This window comes from Argiope bruennichi, chromosome 1 (assembly GCF_947563725.1).
Source record: "Argiope bruennichi chromosome 1, qqArgBrue1.1, whole genome shotgun sequence".
NCBI classification, from domain to species: domain Eukaryota; kingdom Metazoa; phylum Arthropoda; class Arachnida; order Araneae; family Araneidae; genus Argiope; species Argiope bruennichi.
Genome location: NC_079151.1, coordinates 107,199,142 through 107,213,236, shown reverse-complemented (window position 1 = coordinate 107,213,236; position 14,095 = coordinate 107,199,142). Strand labels below are relative to the sequence as shown.

The 14,095-nt window shown below is 29.1% G+C and overlaps 1 protein-coding gene across 2 annotated transcripts in view; it reads right to left on the bottom strand.

Annotated features, from left to right (window-relative positions):
* Window positions 1–2,117: 2,117 nt before the first annotated feature.
* Window positions 2,118–14,095, bottom strand: part of LOC129977900 (ocellar opsin-like) — a 61,036-nt gene continuing 49,058 nt past the window's right edge. For both annotated transcript variants that reach the window (XM_056090593.1, XM_056090594.1), the window contains 2 exons: window positions 6,673–6,934; window positions 2,118–2,479 (listed from right to left, as the gene is read on the bottom strand). In XM_056090593.1, coding sequence (XP_055946568.1) covers window positions 2,189–2,479; window positions 6,673–6,934 — 553 coding nt within the window. In that variant the 3' untranslated portion in view covers window positions 2,118–2,188. The remainder of the gene's footprint in view (window positions 2,480–6,672; window positions 6,935–14,095) is intronic.

The window sequence follows — 14,095 nt, the reverse complement described above, 5'->3', positions numbered from 1 at the left end:
TTTCACCAAGTGCTTAGTTATTACGTCAATAATTAAATTTTTTTTCTATTATTGAAAGCTAAAGAAGAATTCTGCTTAGTGTCTCTGCAGTTTAGAAGATGAATATAAAGGGGAAGATACATTACCTCAAAATTCGGAAGAAAGATGAACCATTCATTAACGTCCATATTACATATTATGAAATTAGCTTCCATTAGAAAGTTGAGTTACACAATAAACAGATGTAAGACATTTAAAATGACACGATTTAAATGTCTGACCATTTGGCGGAATTATGGATATGAAAATATGTGGAAATGATTTAATTAAAGTTAAATATAGCCAAAATCACCGGCGGGCAATGGTCGATTAAGACAATTAGTGTAAAATTATAGGTAAAAACAAAGAATCCCCTGACAACAACAAAAAAAGAACCAATTTTTATTTCATACTAATCGTCGCAATCAATCGGCCGGTTTGCCAGCAATATATATGATTTCAGATAAATCGTTTAGATATAGCTTTCTATCCCTGATTCCTTCAAATTGTGAGACATCTTCCATCATTTGTCAGACTGATGAATCTTTCTAACGGAGACAGTCGCATAACAACATGGCACTATTACAAACGTGAATATCCGAGGCATTTGTCTTCTAAATTTCGTGATATTTTTGCTCCACTTTTCTTTACTTGTTTTGTAAACTATACAAATATTAAACAGAATCCTTCTTTAACTTTCAACAATGGAAAAAAAAAATAACGCCATTAGATAAGTGATGAAACAACGGAAACAGTTTGAGCTTCAGGCAACAATGTTGAAAATCAGACAAAAAAAAAAAAAAAAAAAAAAAGCCCCCCCCCCCCTAAAAAAAGATCTCACAACAGGATTGTTGTTGAAGATGCAATTAAATCAAAATTACTTGTAAAATGTTTTCAGAAGTATTAGTTAATACCGTCTGTGCTGTTTCCTGAACAAGGTAACAGACTATTCAATAGTCTTCAACTCTGCAAGAGTAAATATATTCTTTCAACGTGCATTTAGTATGGGATTTTGTATACCATATTCAGATATTGTTGCCGACCTTACATGGTCGTATGATCCTAGTTTGCTTTCGAGCAATCTAATTCCGAAATTTCGTACACGTTAGACTAAACAATCTTATAAAAAAAAAAAAAAAAAAAAAAAATTAAAGAAACAAAAATCATCCAGTAATTTTAAAAGTTTTTTAAAATTTTTATTTTGGCTTCTCATTATTACGATTTAAAAGTATTTTTCCTTGATAGAAACATGATCCAATTTTAGAAAAGAAATTCGCCCAATGGATGAATCTATAAAATGCTTGACTAGAAATCCATTCTATACTTAGAAAAAGATTTTTACCTCAACTTAAGAGTGTTTCGATTTGGAAGCTACTGAAAATGTTGTTATTCTGGAAATTGTATAAAGTTACTTATTTAGTTTAAAATTTATGACTCCCAAAAACGAAAGAATGATTTATAACTCCATTTACAATGAATTATAACTTAATGAAGAATTTGAATCAAATGTTTATAGAACCCTTTTTGGTAAATGAAAGATTCGAATGACTGACCTATAACTTTACTTCGAAGATAAGAATAAATTTATATTTACTAGCATTTCCTAGCACTGAAATTGCCATTCTGACAGCCTCCCATTTTCTTTCCATTCGCTCATTCAAAAAGGCCAAGTATATGAAATAATATATTTTTGATGCTCTAAGTTTGAGAGATATCTGCTTATGCAAGGTAAGCAGGCATATATCTTTTTCAAATAAGTAATAGTTAGTACAAAAGCTTCAATTACATGATTTTACTTGCAAGTTGTACAGTTATATTTGAACTGAATTTTGAATAACATTGGTAAAGTGAAGTAAGCAAATATCTTTAGTGAAAAAATATTGGCATTGATCTGCTAAAAAAAACAATATTTGTTCATACTATAAAACTAATAATTTAGTATTCTTTTTATTTAATAGATTAATTTAATAATTTTCTTTTAAATATGGAGAAAGTATTTTGTCCTGCCAAGATTTGAGATTATATGGTGCATGAAAAATAATTGATGATATGCAGCATCTATGCTTGCATCAAATGAAGACAACAAAATGACATCCTCACAAAACATTTATTTTTTAAAACTAAACCAACAGAACCAAACCATCAATAACACATCAATTTGATTGTAGCTTCAAGCCGGTGGGTTCCTGTCCATGTCGCTGACTACAGTAGCAGCGTCACCCTTGCTGCTGTCCTGTTTGCCGCCGAGACACTTGAACTTCTGATGCAGCGCCGCTTTGTACTTGGGATGACTTATGCCATAGACGATAGGATTATAGCATGCACTGGCTTTCGCAAACACAGCGCCCCATACAGTCGTCATTGGTGTTAAGTACTTTCTGTCTGAAAAAACGCCAAACATGGCCAGTAACAGGTAGGGAGTCCAAGCCATGAACCACAAGATGACGGTCATAAATGCGACCTAAGAGAAAATAAAAATATTCTAAACTGTGATGAATTCATGAATTAACTGTCATAAGATTAATTAAAGTAACTGAAAACGAATTTGAAGACTTGGTCATTTTCTTCGATTTAAACGTTTCTCATATATGAGAAGGAAAAATAAGTCCATAATTTATGTGAGGGCATAACCATATTGTAGAAGGCTCATTAAATTACATTGATATTCATAATTATCAAAGTCCTTTTTCAGTTATTTCATATATTGTTCATATTCTCCATATGCTCGGTCAATGTAAATAAATTTAAACTAAATCCTGACAGTTTCACTTATTTCTCTAATCGTTAAACATAATAAATAAATAAAACTCGTAAATAGTTAAAACAAGGAATTTTCTTTTGAAGAATTTTATAATTGTAATGACAGTATATTATTAATTTCAAAATTTGTTTCAGAAAGCAAATTATTTCTTAACTAAATTAAACAAGTTATTTCTTAACTATCTCTTAACTAAAAAGTAAGTTATTATGCTTTATATCTTACCAGTAATAATAAGAAAGATCGAGCCTTTAGTCTGAAGTATCATAGCATAGTACTTACTGTTTTAAACTGAAAATATACAATTATGATTGTACCAAAGCTGCATGGAGAAAATGTCAACCATGACATCTTATCTAATGGCTTATTTCGGATAATATTAAACGATCTAAGCTCTGGTGAGTACTGTGTATTTACTAATGTCCTACCTCTAAAAGATGTCCACTAGTGAATGTTTTGTTATCTTATCATTCCATCTCTTATCTACTATCTCTTTTGAATAAATTATATCACCATTTTCTTAACTGACTATGCCACCGAATAATAAAATAAGAGGAAATTTTACAATGAATCAAAAAATAATAATTTTATATGGAAATATAATAATTATATACAAAAAGATAATCCAACTTTTCAAATCATAAACTGTTTTTTCATTATTTAACACTGGGATTAGTTTTTTTTATATAAATTATGCAATTTAAGCGCCTTCCACAGCAAGCAATTAATGTGGTTAAAAATGAAAGATTCAAATAAAAAAAGATTAGAGTGGCGGAAAGAATTTTAAATAAAATAAACAATCTGGAACGAATAATTAAAAAAGCATATTATGACTATTATATAAAAGAAAAATTCAGAAGAACGTTGCTGATGAGAAAATTAGAACGAACGTGAATTTATTTGAAATGGGAATAATAGTAACAGAATTTAATTGTTCTAAAACGAAAGTATAAAAAAGTGACGTATTTTATTAAAATGAATTATTCTTTTCTGATCGAAATACGAACTACAAGGAATTCTAGTGATTGAAAAATAGTTTTACAAATTCTCTTAAAGATTTTCATCGTATTCTTCTTTTTAATTTGAAACGCTTTTTAAGAAGACTTTTATTATTAATTGAAGCAATATTTTTTCTTATATATGTAATATGACAACTCAAAATGAGCATTTACATGTCTGACAGTAAAATTCGACAATAAACTTTTATAATCATAATTACAGATTTTACAAATCCTAGATCAAATTTATTAAAGCGTTTACTGTAGGTTCGAAAATATGTGAATAAAATAATTCAAAAATGAAACAAGCTAAACAATGGAATTTAATACATGGCCTTGATACTAATATTGTAAATCTATATCAAATTTCGACCCATCGATCAAAGTGAAGAGATTCAAAATATATGCTCGATTTCTTCACTGCACGATGAACCATCAATTACACTTCTACTTTCGTTACACGACTTAAAATATATGATATGATTTGTAATTATAAGATAGCGACGAAAAAAATACGGTTTGAAATATAGTGAAAAGGTGATAATAATTCAGTTAGATTTTAAAATGAAGAAATGAAACAAAGATTGCTATCATTTCGCTGCCATAGAATAAAAAACTGTTTAAAAATGAAAGTTGGATTCTTCATTTAAGTATCCGTTTTCTAATTTAATACTTTAACTACTTTTGAAGAGGAACTGATTTGCCAGATATATTAATTGTATTTATATTAATTTAATTTCTAATATTAATTAATATTAATTCTAATTTATTCTATTTATATTAATTTAATTTACTTGCTTTTCACAACAAAGTAATTTTAATCATCAGGTTCTGTGAAAGGCATTTAAACTATGTTATTTTAGCAGCCACGCATCTACCATGTGTATTACACACATAAATTGCCCTAATGGAGTCAATATATTTGTCCGCGTCTTTTAATATTCAACAATACATTGTCTTAACTCGTGCTGTATAATCATTCTCTTATTCTTCATACGAAAAAACACAAGTTGATTCCAGTATTAAAATTAGTTAATTATTGCTTCTGCTGTTTTTGTTTGAATTATTACTACAATATTTAACAACATTAGGATTGAAACATGTTAATAAAAATAAAAAAAAAGAGTAATAGGTATAATCTTTAAGCATTCTGGATATATTATCCTAGATAGCTAAGACAAAGACACACACACACACACACACACACACACACACACACACACACACACACACACACACACACACACACACACACACACACACACACACACACACACACACACACAAGCTAAAGAATAATAAAAACTAAAAACTAATAATAATAACTAATGTGCGTCTGTAGATGTAGTTTCGATGGTTTGTTCCGTATAGTATCGACACACTCACATTCATGCTCGTGCAAAGACATGCGTTTAAATACAACTTTAAAAAGCAAGTTTTATTTCCAATAACATGTTAGTGGAATTAAACTGACCATTAAAGGCAAGTAAAAATCGGTAAGGATAACCTTTGATCTTACTGGATATATTTCTCGATATACTTAATAGCCTAGGGGACTTTGTTCAGATGTTGGGTAGAAAACTCATTATAATATTATTTTAGCTTTCAACGCTATCAAAGTCTTGTATAAACAATGAAAACAGATTAAATTTCATTACAACAATGGAAAACAATATTAAATATTATAAATAAAATATTTTAAAGTTTTTTTAAAAAGTTATCATAAAAGTAAAAATTTTGCTTAGTATTAAATGATTAAAATTTAAATAAAAAGTAAAATAAATAAATATAACTTTCCTAAATAAATATAACTTTTCAAACTTTTGCTTAATATTTAATTAATAATAATAATATTAATTAAAATTTCAACAAAAAAAATTAAATAATGTAACATCCAAAGAAGCGCATTTTCAACCTCCCAAGTTTAGTTGTGCTAAATTTGATAATTCTAGGTCAAAGGGTAAACCGCCAACACACACACACACACACACACACACACACACACACACACACACACACACACACACACACACACACACACACACACACACACACACACACACACACACACACACACACACACACACACACACACATATATATATTCGTTTTTATTATTAGTGAAAATTGTTATATTCAAATTGTTTTACCCTATTTATTAAAAGTACTTACTTATTTACTGATATTATTTCCATAATTTTTAAATCTATATACTTAAAATATTTGTGGAAGCCAAAAAAAATCAGCTTTTTAGATTCAACCATTGTTCCAATTCCGCTAATTTTTATTTTATGTGAAAGCTTATGACCTCTAGATAGATAATTAATGGTCACCTGTCCTTACTGCCTTTCATTTTCGAGATATACCAACAAATAAATCGTTGCTAGAATTACTCAGCTTCAATAATTGGACCAACCTCAATTTTTTTTCTTAAGTTTAATTTTAAAATTCTTTGTTGAGGGAATCATGAATGTTACCCATAAGAGAGTTAACTGAAATTAAATGCATTCAATATTCTCAGTGAACAAGCTGATTGCCAAAGGTGGCTATTTATAATAATTATCATTTTGTTTATTAAAATGACTTACGATTTATTTATTAATTATATATTATTGATTAAAACTTTACTACAATTTCTAATTTAAAATTATAGTTTTACTTGATGTATTCCTTTTTTTTTAAACCTAGTTTTTTAAAATTTGAATGTCCTCTATGTTATGTTACCTTACATTTTGAATTAATGTCTTTGACTGACTGTACAAACCGCTCTACTGATTTTGTAAAAGAACCTTATTAAAAAGTACAAATTTATGACAACAATCTAAACAGTCGTAAAGATAATACTGTTTTTGGATCAGGAAATTCAAAAATATTTTTAAACACCGACCAATCATTCACCTTGGCGAGTTTGAACTCTGCACTGGTCTTATTGGAGTCCTGGTTAGCCCTGAGAGAGGTGATGTTCATCTTCTTGGCCTGGTCGCGCAGTTTCTTCTCATGAGTGGCCACTTCCATTACGATGAATGTATAGCAGTAAATCATGATGGCGAGAGGTACCGCATACACAGCCACAGTGTAGCACATCAAGTAAGATAAACTTATTGCGTCGCGGCTTAAATAATCCACAGTGCAACTTGTCATTGAACCTTCTGGGACATATCTGTAATGAAAGGCATAGAAGAGTGGTTTTAGAGCGTCTGTTCTCAATTCTTTTGTTTAACTGTAGAAGGCAATATGTTTAAATGCAAAGTTATAACATTATTTTTGGCTAATAATATATAAATACGAATTAATTTTAAAACGAGATGTGAGAATTTTGAGATATATATATGATTGGTATCGACCGAATGTAGTATTAATGATAGGATGGGAAATTCAGTTGTTGTTTCCCCGCCAGAAAAGATCATGTACAGTGAGACAAAATCTTTGCTGTTTCTTTCATGATGTGTTGATGAGTGGGCCAGGGGACCACTGAAATTATGTTTAAGTGCCATTAGGTTTCATTTATACTTATAAAAGAAAGTGTTTGTGAGAGTGTTTGTTTGTCTGTCTGCGTACTGATGATATACAGACAAATCTACCGCTTTTACAGCTATGAAATCTAGCACATAAGAGATCTGAACACACCTAGAAGCCCAAATTTCAAATTTTAATACAAAATTTTTATTTTATGTTTATTGTTGTTTTGGATTTTTTTTTTTTTTTTTTTTTTTCGTATTTCTCGCTGCTATGATTTCTAGTGATTATAGGAAAAAATCTTTGTACCGGCAAAAAGAACAAATAAATGTCTTTCTTAAGAAATTTATTTTAGATTTCTCACAATAATTTATTGAATTTAAGAAATTTTTTTAAAAAATTAGTCATTTTTTCTGAAACAGTTTAAAAATTAAAGCTAGAATTTCTGCACCCGACATTTTATAAACTTTCACAATTTTTTAGATGATTCAATATTTCTCTCTAATTTAAAATGAGGACAATAAAAGCACATTCAATGATTGATTTTTAGTTAATTATATTCCAAAGATTTTTTTCGCTGATCCGGTCAATGAAGAACTAAAACGTCTCCCTGGTGAAGTTTTGTTCCTTCAATGATTTGACATGTTTCCAAATTAAAAAAAAATGAATCTTTGGAAAATTCATATATAAAAAAAAGCTTATCTGGACGAAAGATCTTACCGAAGTTGTAAATAGTCGTTTGGCAGCAGCTTGCATACTTGAATTGCATACATGTATGAATTCGTAGAAAGCCTCAGACAATTATTTTTCATAGTTAGATAATTTCAGAAAAATGAGTTTAATTAATGCAATTTCAATCATAAATTGAATTTGAAGCATTAATATATTATTTGCAACATTTAGCTCCAATCAAAGGTCTTTGCAAAAGAACCTACTTAATTGTAAATTACAACGTACATTGTAAAATCAAAAAGCACTGGTTCTACAAATGAAGAGATATAATTATATCTTGTATATCTCTAATGAGAATATTAATGACATTCTTTCTCGGATTTCTAGGATAAACCGAAAGTTTCTTTCCTCTACATTTTCATTATCGCGCAACAAACGAAGCGTTTTGGCATTTAATGTGCCCGGCCAAGGTTGGATTTCCTTTTTTTGGAGGGCATAATGAGTTTTGAATCGCTGTTTAAATTCAGACGTAAACAAAGAAATGTATCGCATATGCATACAACAACTTTTGCTATTTGCGCATGCGTAGTTTGAGATTTTCGCACATGTGCGCATAAGAGCAAAGCACAGATACTGCTGTTTTAAGCATTTGCGAATCGTAGTAGAAAAATAATTAAAATCGCAATTATAAAACTCTTTTTTTTATTTTGATATGACTTCAATATAATAAAAACTTCCCCAATAAATGGCCTACAAAATGGTATAAATATATCCAATATCAGTTAAGTATTTCTCGAGTTTTTCTCTTTCAAACATACAGACGCTTTTAGGAGACTTAATTTTATACAATGCATAGATATAAACAGCATCTTTTGCAACAATTTAATTTCGTTGATTTGCACTTTTCAATAATTGTTTCGATTTTTATCTTCTACAAATTACCAAACGATATCGTTATCATGCAAAAGCATATAAAATCATATTTTTTACTTCGTTTTGATTACTTTATGTTTTCTGGTTTTGATTTCGGTAACATTCATCATGTCATGAACAACCCTGTACTTGTCCTGCTAATATGAAATAAAAACCTAATAAAATGGACGAAATGATTGGAGCTAAGATATTCAATTCTTGGTTTTTCCTAATTATTTGAGGTATAACTATTTGTAAAATTTTCTCAGGCTCTATTGTGTTTACTAAATGCTCGATTATTTCATTAGATTTTTGGAGAGAGTTAGTTGCTCGCCACAGCAAAATGGGATTCAAAAAAAAGTTATTATAGCTTTGGAATAACTTTGTAACTTATATGTAAAAACGAAGAAAATATTTAGAAAGGAATAAATCTTACTAAACGATTTAATAAAAAATTATTCATTTATTCTAAAATCTCATTTTCATTTTCTTTTTTAAGACAGAGCTTATAACTGTTTTCAAGAAAGATTGCAGTTTATTAATTACAATGATGCTTCCTTTATACATCATTTTAAGTCAGATCATTTAAACATGTATAAATGATTACTAAAGTTTGGTATGAACGTAACTTTTTGGGATTTTTTTTATACACTTTGACCTGTTTAAATGAGTTCAAGCGATCACAAATTTTTCTATCAAACTATCGAAAATCAGCATCGAAATTACTCGCTAAGATTAAGTCATCAGTGCTCAGTTAATGAAATTAAAAATACGTTAAATGGAATCGGCTGTTTGTGCAGCTCATCATATTAAGAAAAAATTAGATAAATTTTCGACAAGTTTGAGAACTTTATTTCATAACTGAATATATAGGCAATTTAATAATTTGCATTTGAATATAATTCGTCAATCATAGGTCGATAACTTAACCCTTTCTAGGGCCGTGGGAAGTATGCTTCCCACCAAATTTATCAATCTTTGTATGAAATTATGTAGGTTGGGAAAAGTTCTGACACATTTTTTTTAGAAAGACAGAAACTTAAATGCTTCAGTTATTGATCTTGCACAAAATGATGTGTCTTGATTTGTTACTTAATTATTAATTAACAAAATTAATTACTTAATCAAATTAAATTTACCTAATAAGTTAAATGAATCCCTTTTCTTATTCTAATTTCAAGCCTCAAAATATTTTAATATAATATGACTAAAAAAAAAATGGCCGTTTGAAGAGTTAATTCGAATACTTCATGATAGGAATTCATTGATTTTTCTCATCAGAAACAAAAAAAAAGTATTGTTTATATTATATCTTATTAATATTTTCTCATGTACGAAACATACAAAGAGAAAGTACTGTAGTCGTAAAAAAAAATCGAATTTTGAAGAATTTTCCCGTTTTAGACACTCTTGAATCTGAGAAAATAATTTTTGGGATTATAGAGTCGGTCGGTCTGTGAACGCAAAATTTCAAAAGTGAAATGACGTCGAAAGCTGAAATCTGATATGCTATTTTTGAACTAAAACGATAGATTTCTGTTAAATTTTTGATGCAACTCCTCAGCAGAAAATTTGTTTCTCCCTTTAAGTGCACATGAATACGAAAGAAGCTATTGAATGATAATTGGCGTATAGATATGATATCAGAATTGCAGATATGTATAAAATTTGATATCACGTTAGTCAGAGAAATAGCTATCGGTCGAAATATCCATTTATAGGTATGTGAACACGATAACTCAAGACAAGAACAAAAAACAAGAAGTCTGATAGGCGATTTAAAATTAAAATTGTAAATCTGTATTAAATTTTGAGTCCCAGTTGTCTAAAAAAAAAAGGCGCAAACCTATATTTAATTTCTTTCATTGTTCTGCGTAGCTTAATACAAGAGAATCGAGTAAAGAATTACTTGTTGATTACTTTCTGTGCAAATAACTTTCGGTCATTTCAATTGTTGTAGATACTCGACTTTCCTCACTTTATTGTAGGATATATCTATAATAATTTTAGACTAGTAATTACACTAATTTTAATAATGTTAGACTAATAGATTTTATATAAGTATAATATAAGCTGTGATATAAAGTACTTGTATGCATTATTATTATTCGGTCACATAGAGTAGCGGATATCAACTAATCAGATAAGGCAACTAACAAGGTTTACTAGCCTAAAGAGGGGGGGGGGGCGCATGCAGGTCGAATAAAAAGATGCCATCAACCAAGTTGTAAAATAAATAAATTTGTAAAAAATAGAATTCTATAAATATGAAATACTAGCACAATATTTGTCAAGATACCTATCTATTTCATTGCATTCATGTATTTATTACAATATCTATAAACACCAAGTTTTGGTTTAAATAATATTGTATTTAAACTTGGAACGCCAGACAGTCATTGATCTTTATATAAGTATACAACATTGAGTTTTATATAAGTATTATCTATACTTATATAAGCTCAATGTGTGTGTGTTGGCGCTCTACAGGCCAGACCATTTGACCTGCAGCTACCAAATTTGGTACATGTATACCTTAGAGGCCGGGAATGTGCACCTGGGTTCCCTTTTTTTTGAATTTTTAATTAGAATTTTAATTATTAATTAAAAACTAATTTTCCCGCCAAAAAATCTTCCATTTTCCCCACCGCCAAATGAGTAAGGCTTCAGTTTTTTTCCCCAACAGTAATGAGGCTAGGGTTAACATTTATTATTTCAAGGGCCGATTATTTCAAACGATTCTGTTTATTTTCTTAATGTTTTATGCATTTAAAATTAAACATTGTTAATTAATCGATCTTTCAGATTCATTTTGAAGTACTTTTGAATTAAAATAACACAGAATAAAGGAAATTAAAAATGTCTAATCTGCATAGCGTTACCCCAACTGGCGTAGAAAAATTCACGCATTTGCGTTACCGTAACTGGCGTTGAAAATTCATGCGCATTTTCTTATTTTTGACAATATTATCAACGGATGATTCTTGCTTTAAATTATTTTTAGGTTAGTTGCATGCTTTTGTAATTAAATTGTATTTAAGTTAGTTATATATATTTTGTATATGCTTATAGTTTTAAGTACATCGTTTTTTAAGTCGTTTTTTTAAACCTGTTTTCGACCGATTATTTTAAGCGATTCAATTTATTTTCTTAATGTTTGATGCATTTAAAATTAAACATTGTTAATGAATCGATCTGTTCATGATGAATCTGAGAAAATTTTGTTGACAAATTCTTGAGATATTACATAAATTAAGAAAGATATTCTTTAGTGCCCATAAAGTTTAAACGCTCAGTGACTCTGTTATCAGTAATCATATTATAAAAAAATGCTTTGTTTCAGTAAAAAATATTATTATATTAATTGCAGATTAATCCTTTCCACTTTAATTTAAAGCATAAATTCTACGGGAGCTAACAGAAAATTAGAGTGATAGATATTACATTATGACTGAAGGCCTTTATAATATTATGAGTGAATTATATGACTACCAAAATTTGAAGTTTTAAAATATTTTGATGAAGAATCTATTAAAGTAGGAATTGCGTAAAATATTTAATTATTAAAATTTAAACGAACATTAAGATTGGCGAACCAGCTGGTCGCCAAAGGCGGCTAGTAATAAATAAATCAATAAAAATATGTATTTTTTTAAGGGTTATTAAAATTATAAAAGAATTTTTAAGATGTTGAAAGAAGCATAGAAAAAATGGACATCACTACGTGCACTGTCTAGGCTATAAAATATCCTACTCTACCTCAGGTCACACAACTGAACAGAAAGATAAAACTTTAGTAACTTTCTCACACCAAAAAGCAAAAAGTAATGAATGTTAAGAATTTTACCCCAGCGTGGACATCTCACAAAAGGATAGCATTTTGGACATGTTTAAATTATGTAGCATAATTTCATTCGAATTCGCCATAGTTATTAATATATTTCATGGGTTAGGGTTCGGCAATACTGTATTAACTTGATACTTTGTATCAGGTACACAAAAGTAGCAGGTACACAAAATTGATAATCTTCTCAACTTCATTCGTTTTCTATCGGTTGATTCGATATCAATCTGATACAAAGTATTAAATCAATATAAACTAGTTCGCAATCCTACTTCGGCGACGATATTAGCATGCATGATTTTTTTTTAATTGTATATATTTCATCCATTACTTCCCTTTAAACCATGTAACGATGCCCATACAATTGAAGAATTCTCTTCTTCTTTTATACTAACTGCATAAACGTAACTGTTTTCTCTCCTCTTCTCACCCACCCGTCAATCACTGTCAAAACCAAGGCCATATAAACATCGTTATCAATACCTCTACCGAAGGTGCAAATCCCAATCAGAAATCGTATTCAGCTATCAGTTTCAGTACAAACACACGAATCAAGTGCTCATCGAGAATCTGATTTCATTTCGACGAGAAAAAAATTGATTATTGGCTGTATCATATACAATCGAGTATATTAACCTTACTGAAACAGCAAAACTGGCTATCAATCCACTTCTATCATAGTTAAATTGAAATTATTTCATTTTCAGTAAAAAAAAAAAAAAAAAAAATCTGCAATATTTTGATTCTGAGAAAGAAAAGAAGTGATGAGTAGGTTTCATATAAAGACTGATTAACTTAAATAATCGGGGATCGGTAGCTTAGTGATCATGAATTGAAGATTTAGGATTGGAAGATTGCAAGTTTGTGATTCCACTGTAGATCTCCCGTATATGCGGTCCCGATGAATGCTAAATCTAGGCCAAATGTTCCCATCTTTGGTGTAGCGTGAAGCTTGAAATATGGGATGCGTAGTAAAGCATCGAAATTTCATTTGACTCTAGATGAGAATTTCATTGTCGGTCCCAAAATAACCTTAGTGTAGTTTCAAAATAAAATAATAATGTCTTTAAATTGAGATAATTTTATTCGAGGAAATTATTGAATCATATTTATTTGTCTATAATAATAGCGGATATTATGTTGAAAAAATGTGATAAATGAAATTTATCATTTCAAAATATATATTTTGCATATTATTTTATTAGTTTTAAGTAATTTTTTAAAAAGAATTTCGAATTTTTAATAACATGATTCATTACATGTTTGTCACGATGGAACTTAGCAATATATTTTTCAATAGTTTAATGAGGTGCTAAAATATTGAAATATTTTACACTTGTAATATCCTCAACAAAAATGAACAGTTTTCATATTTTTAGAACCTAATTATTAGTTAATCAGTTCAATTAAATTTTAACTTTATATGAATAGAGCTCT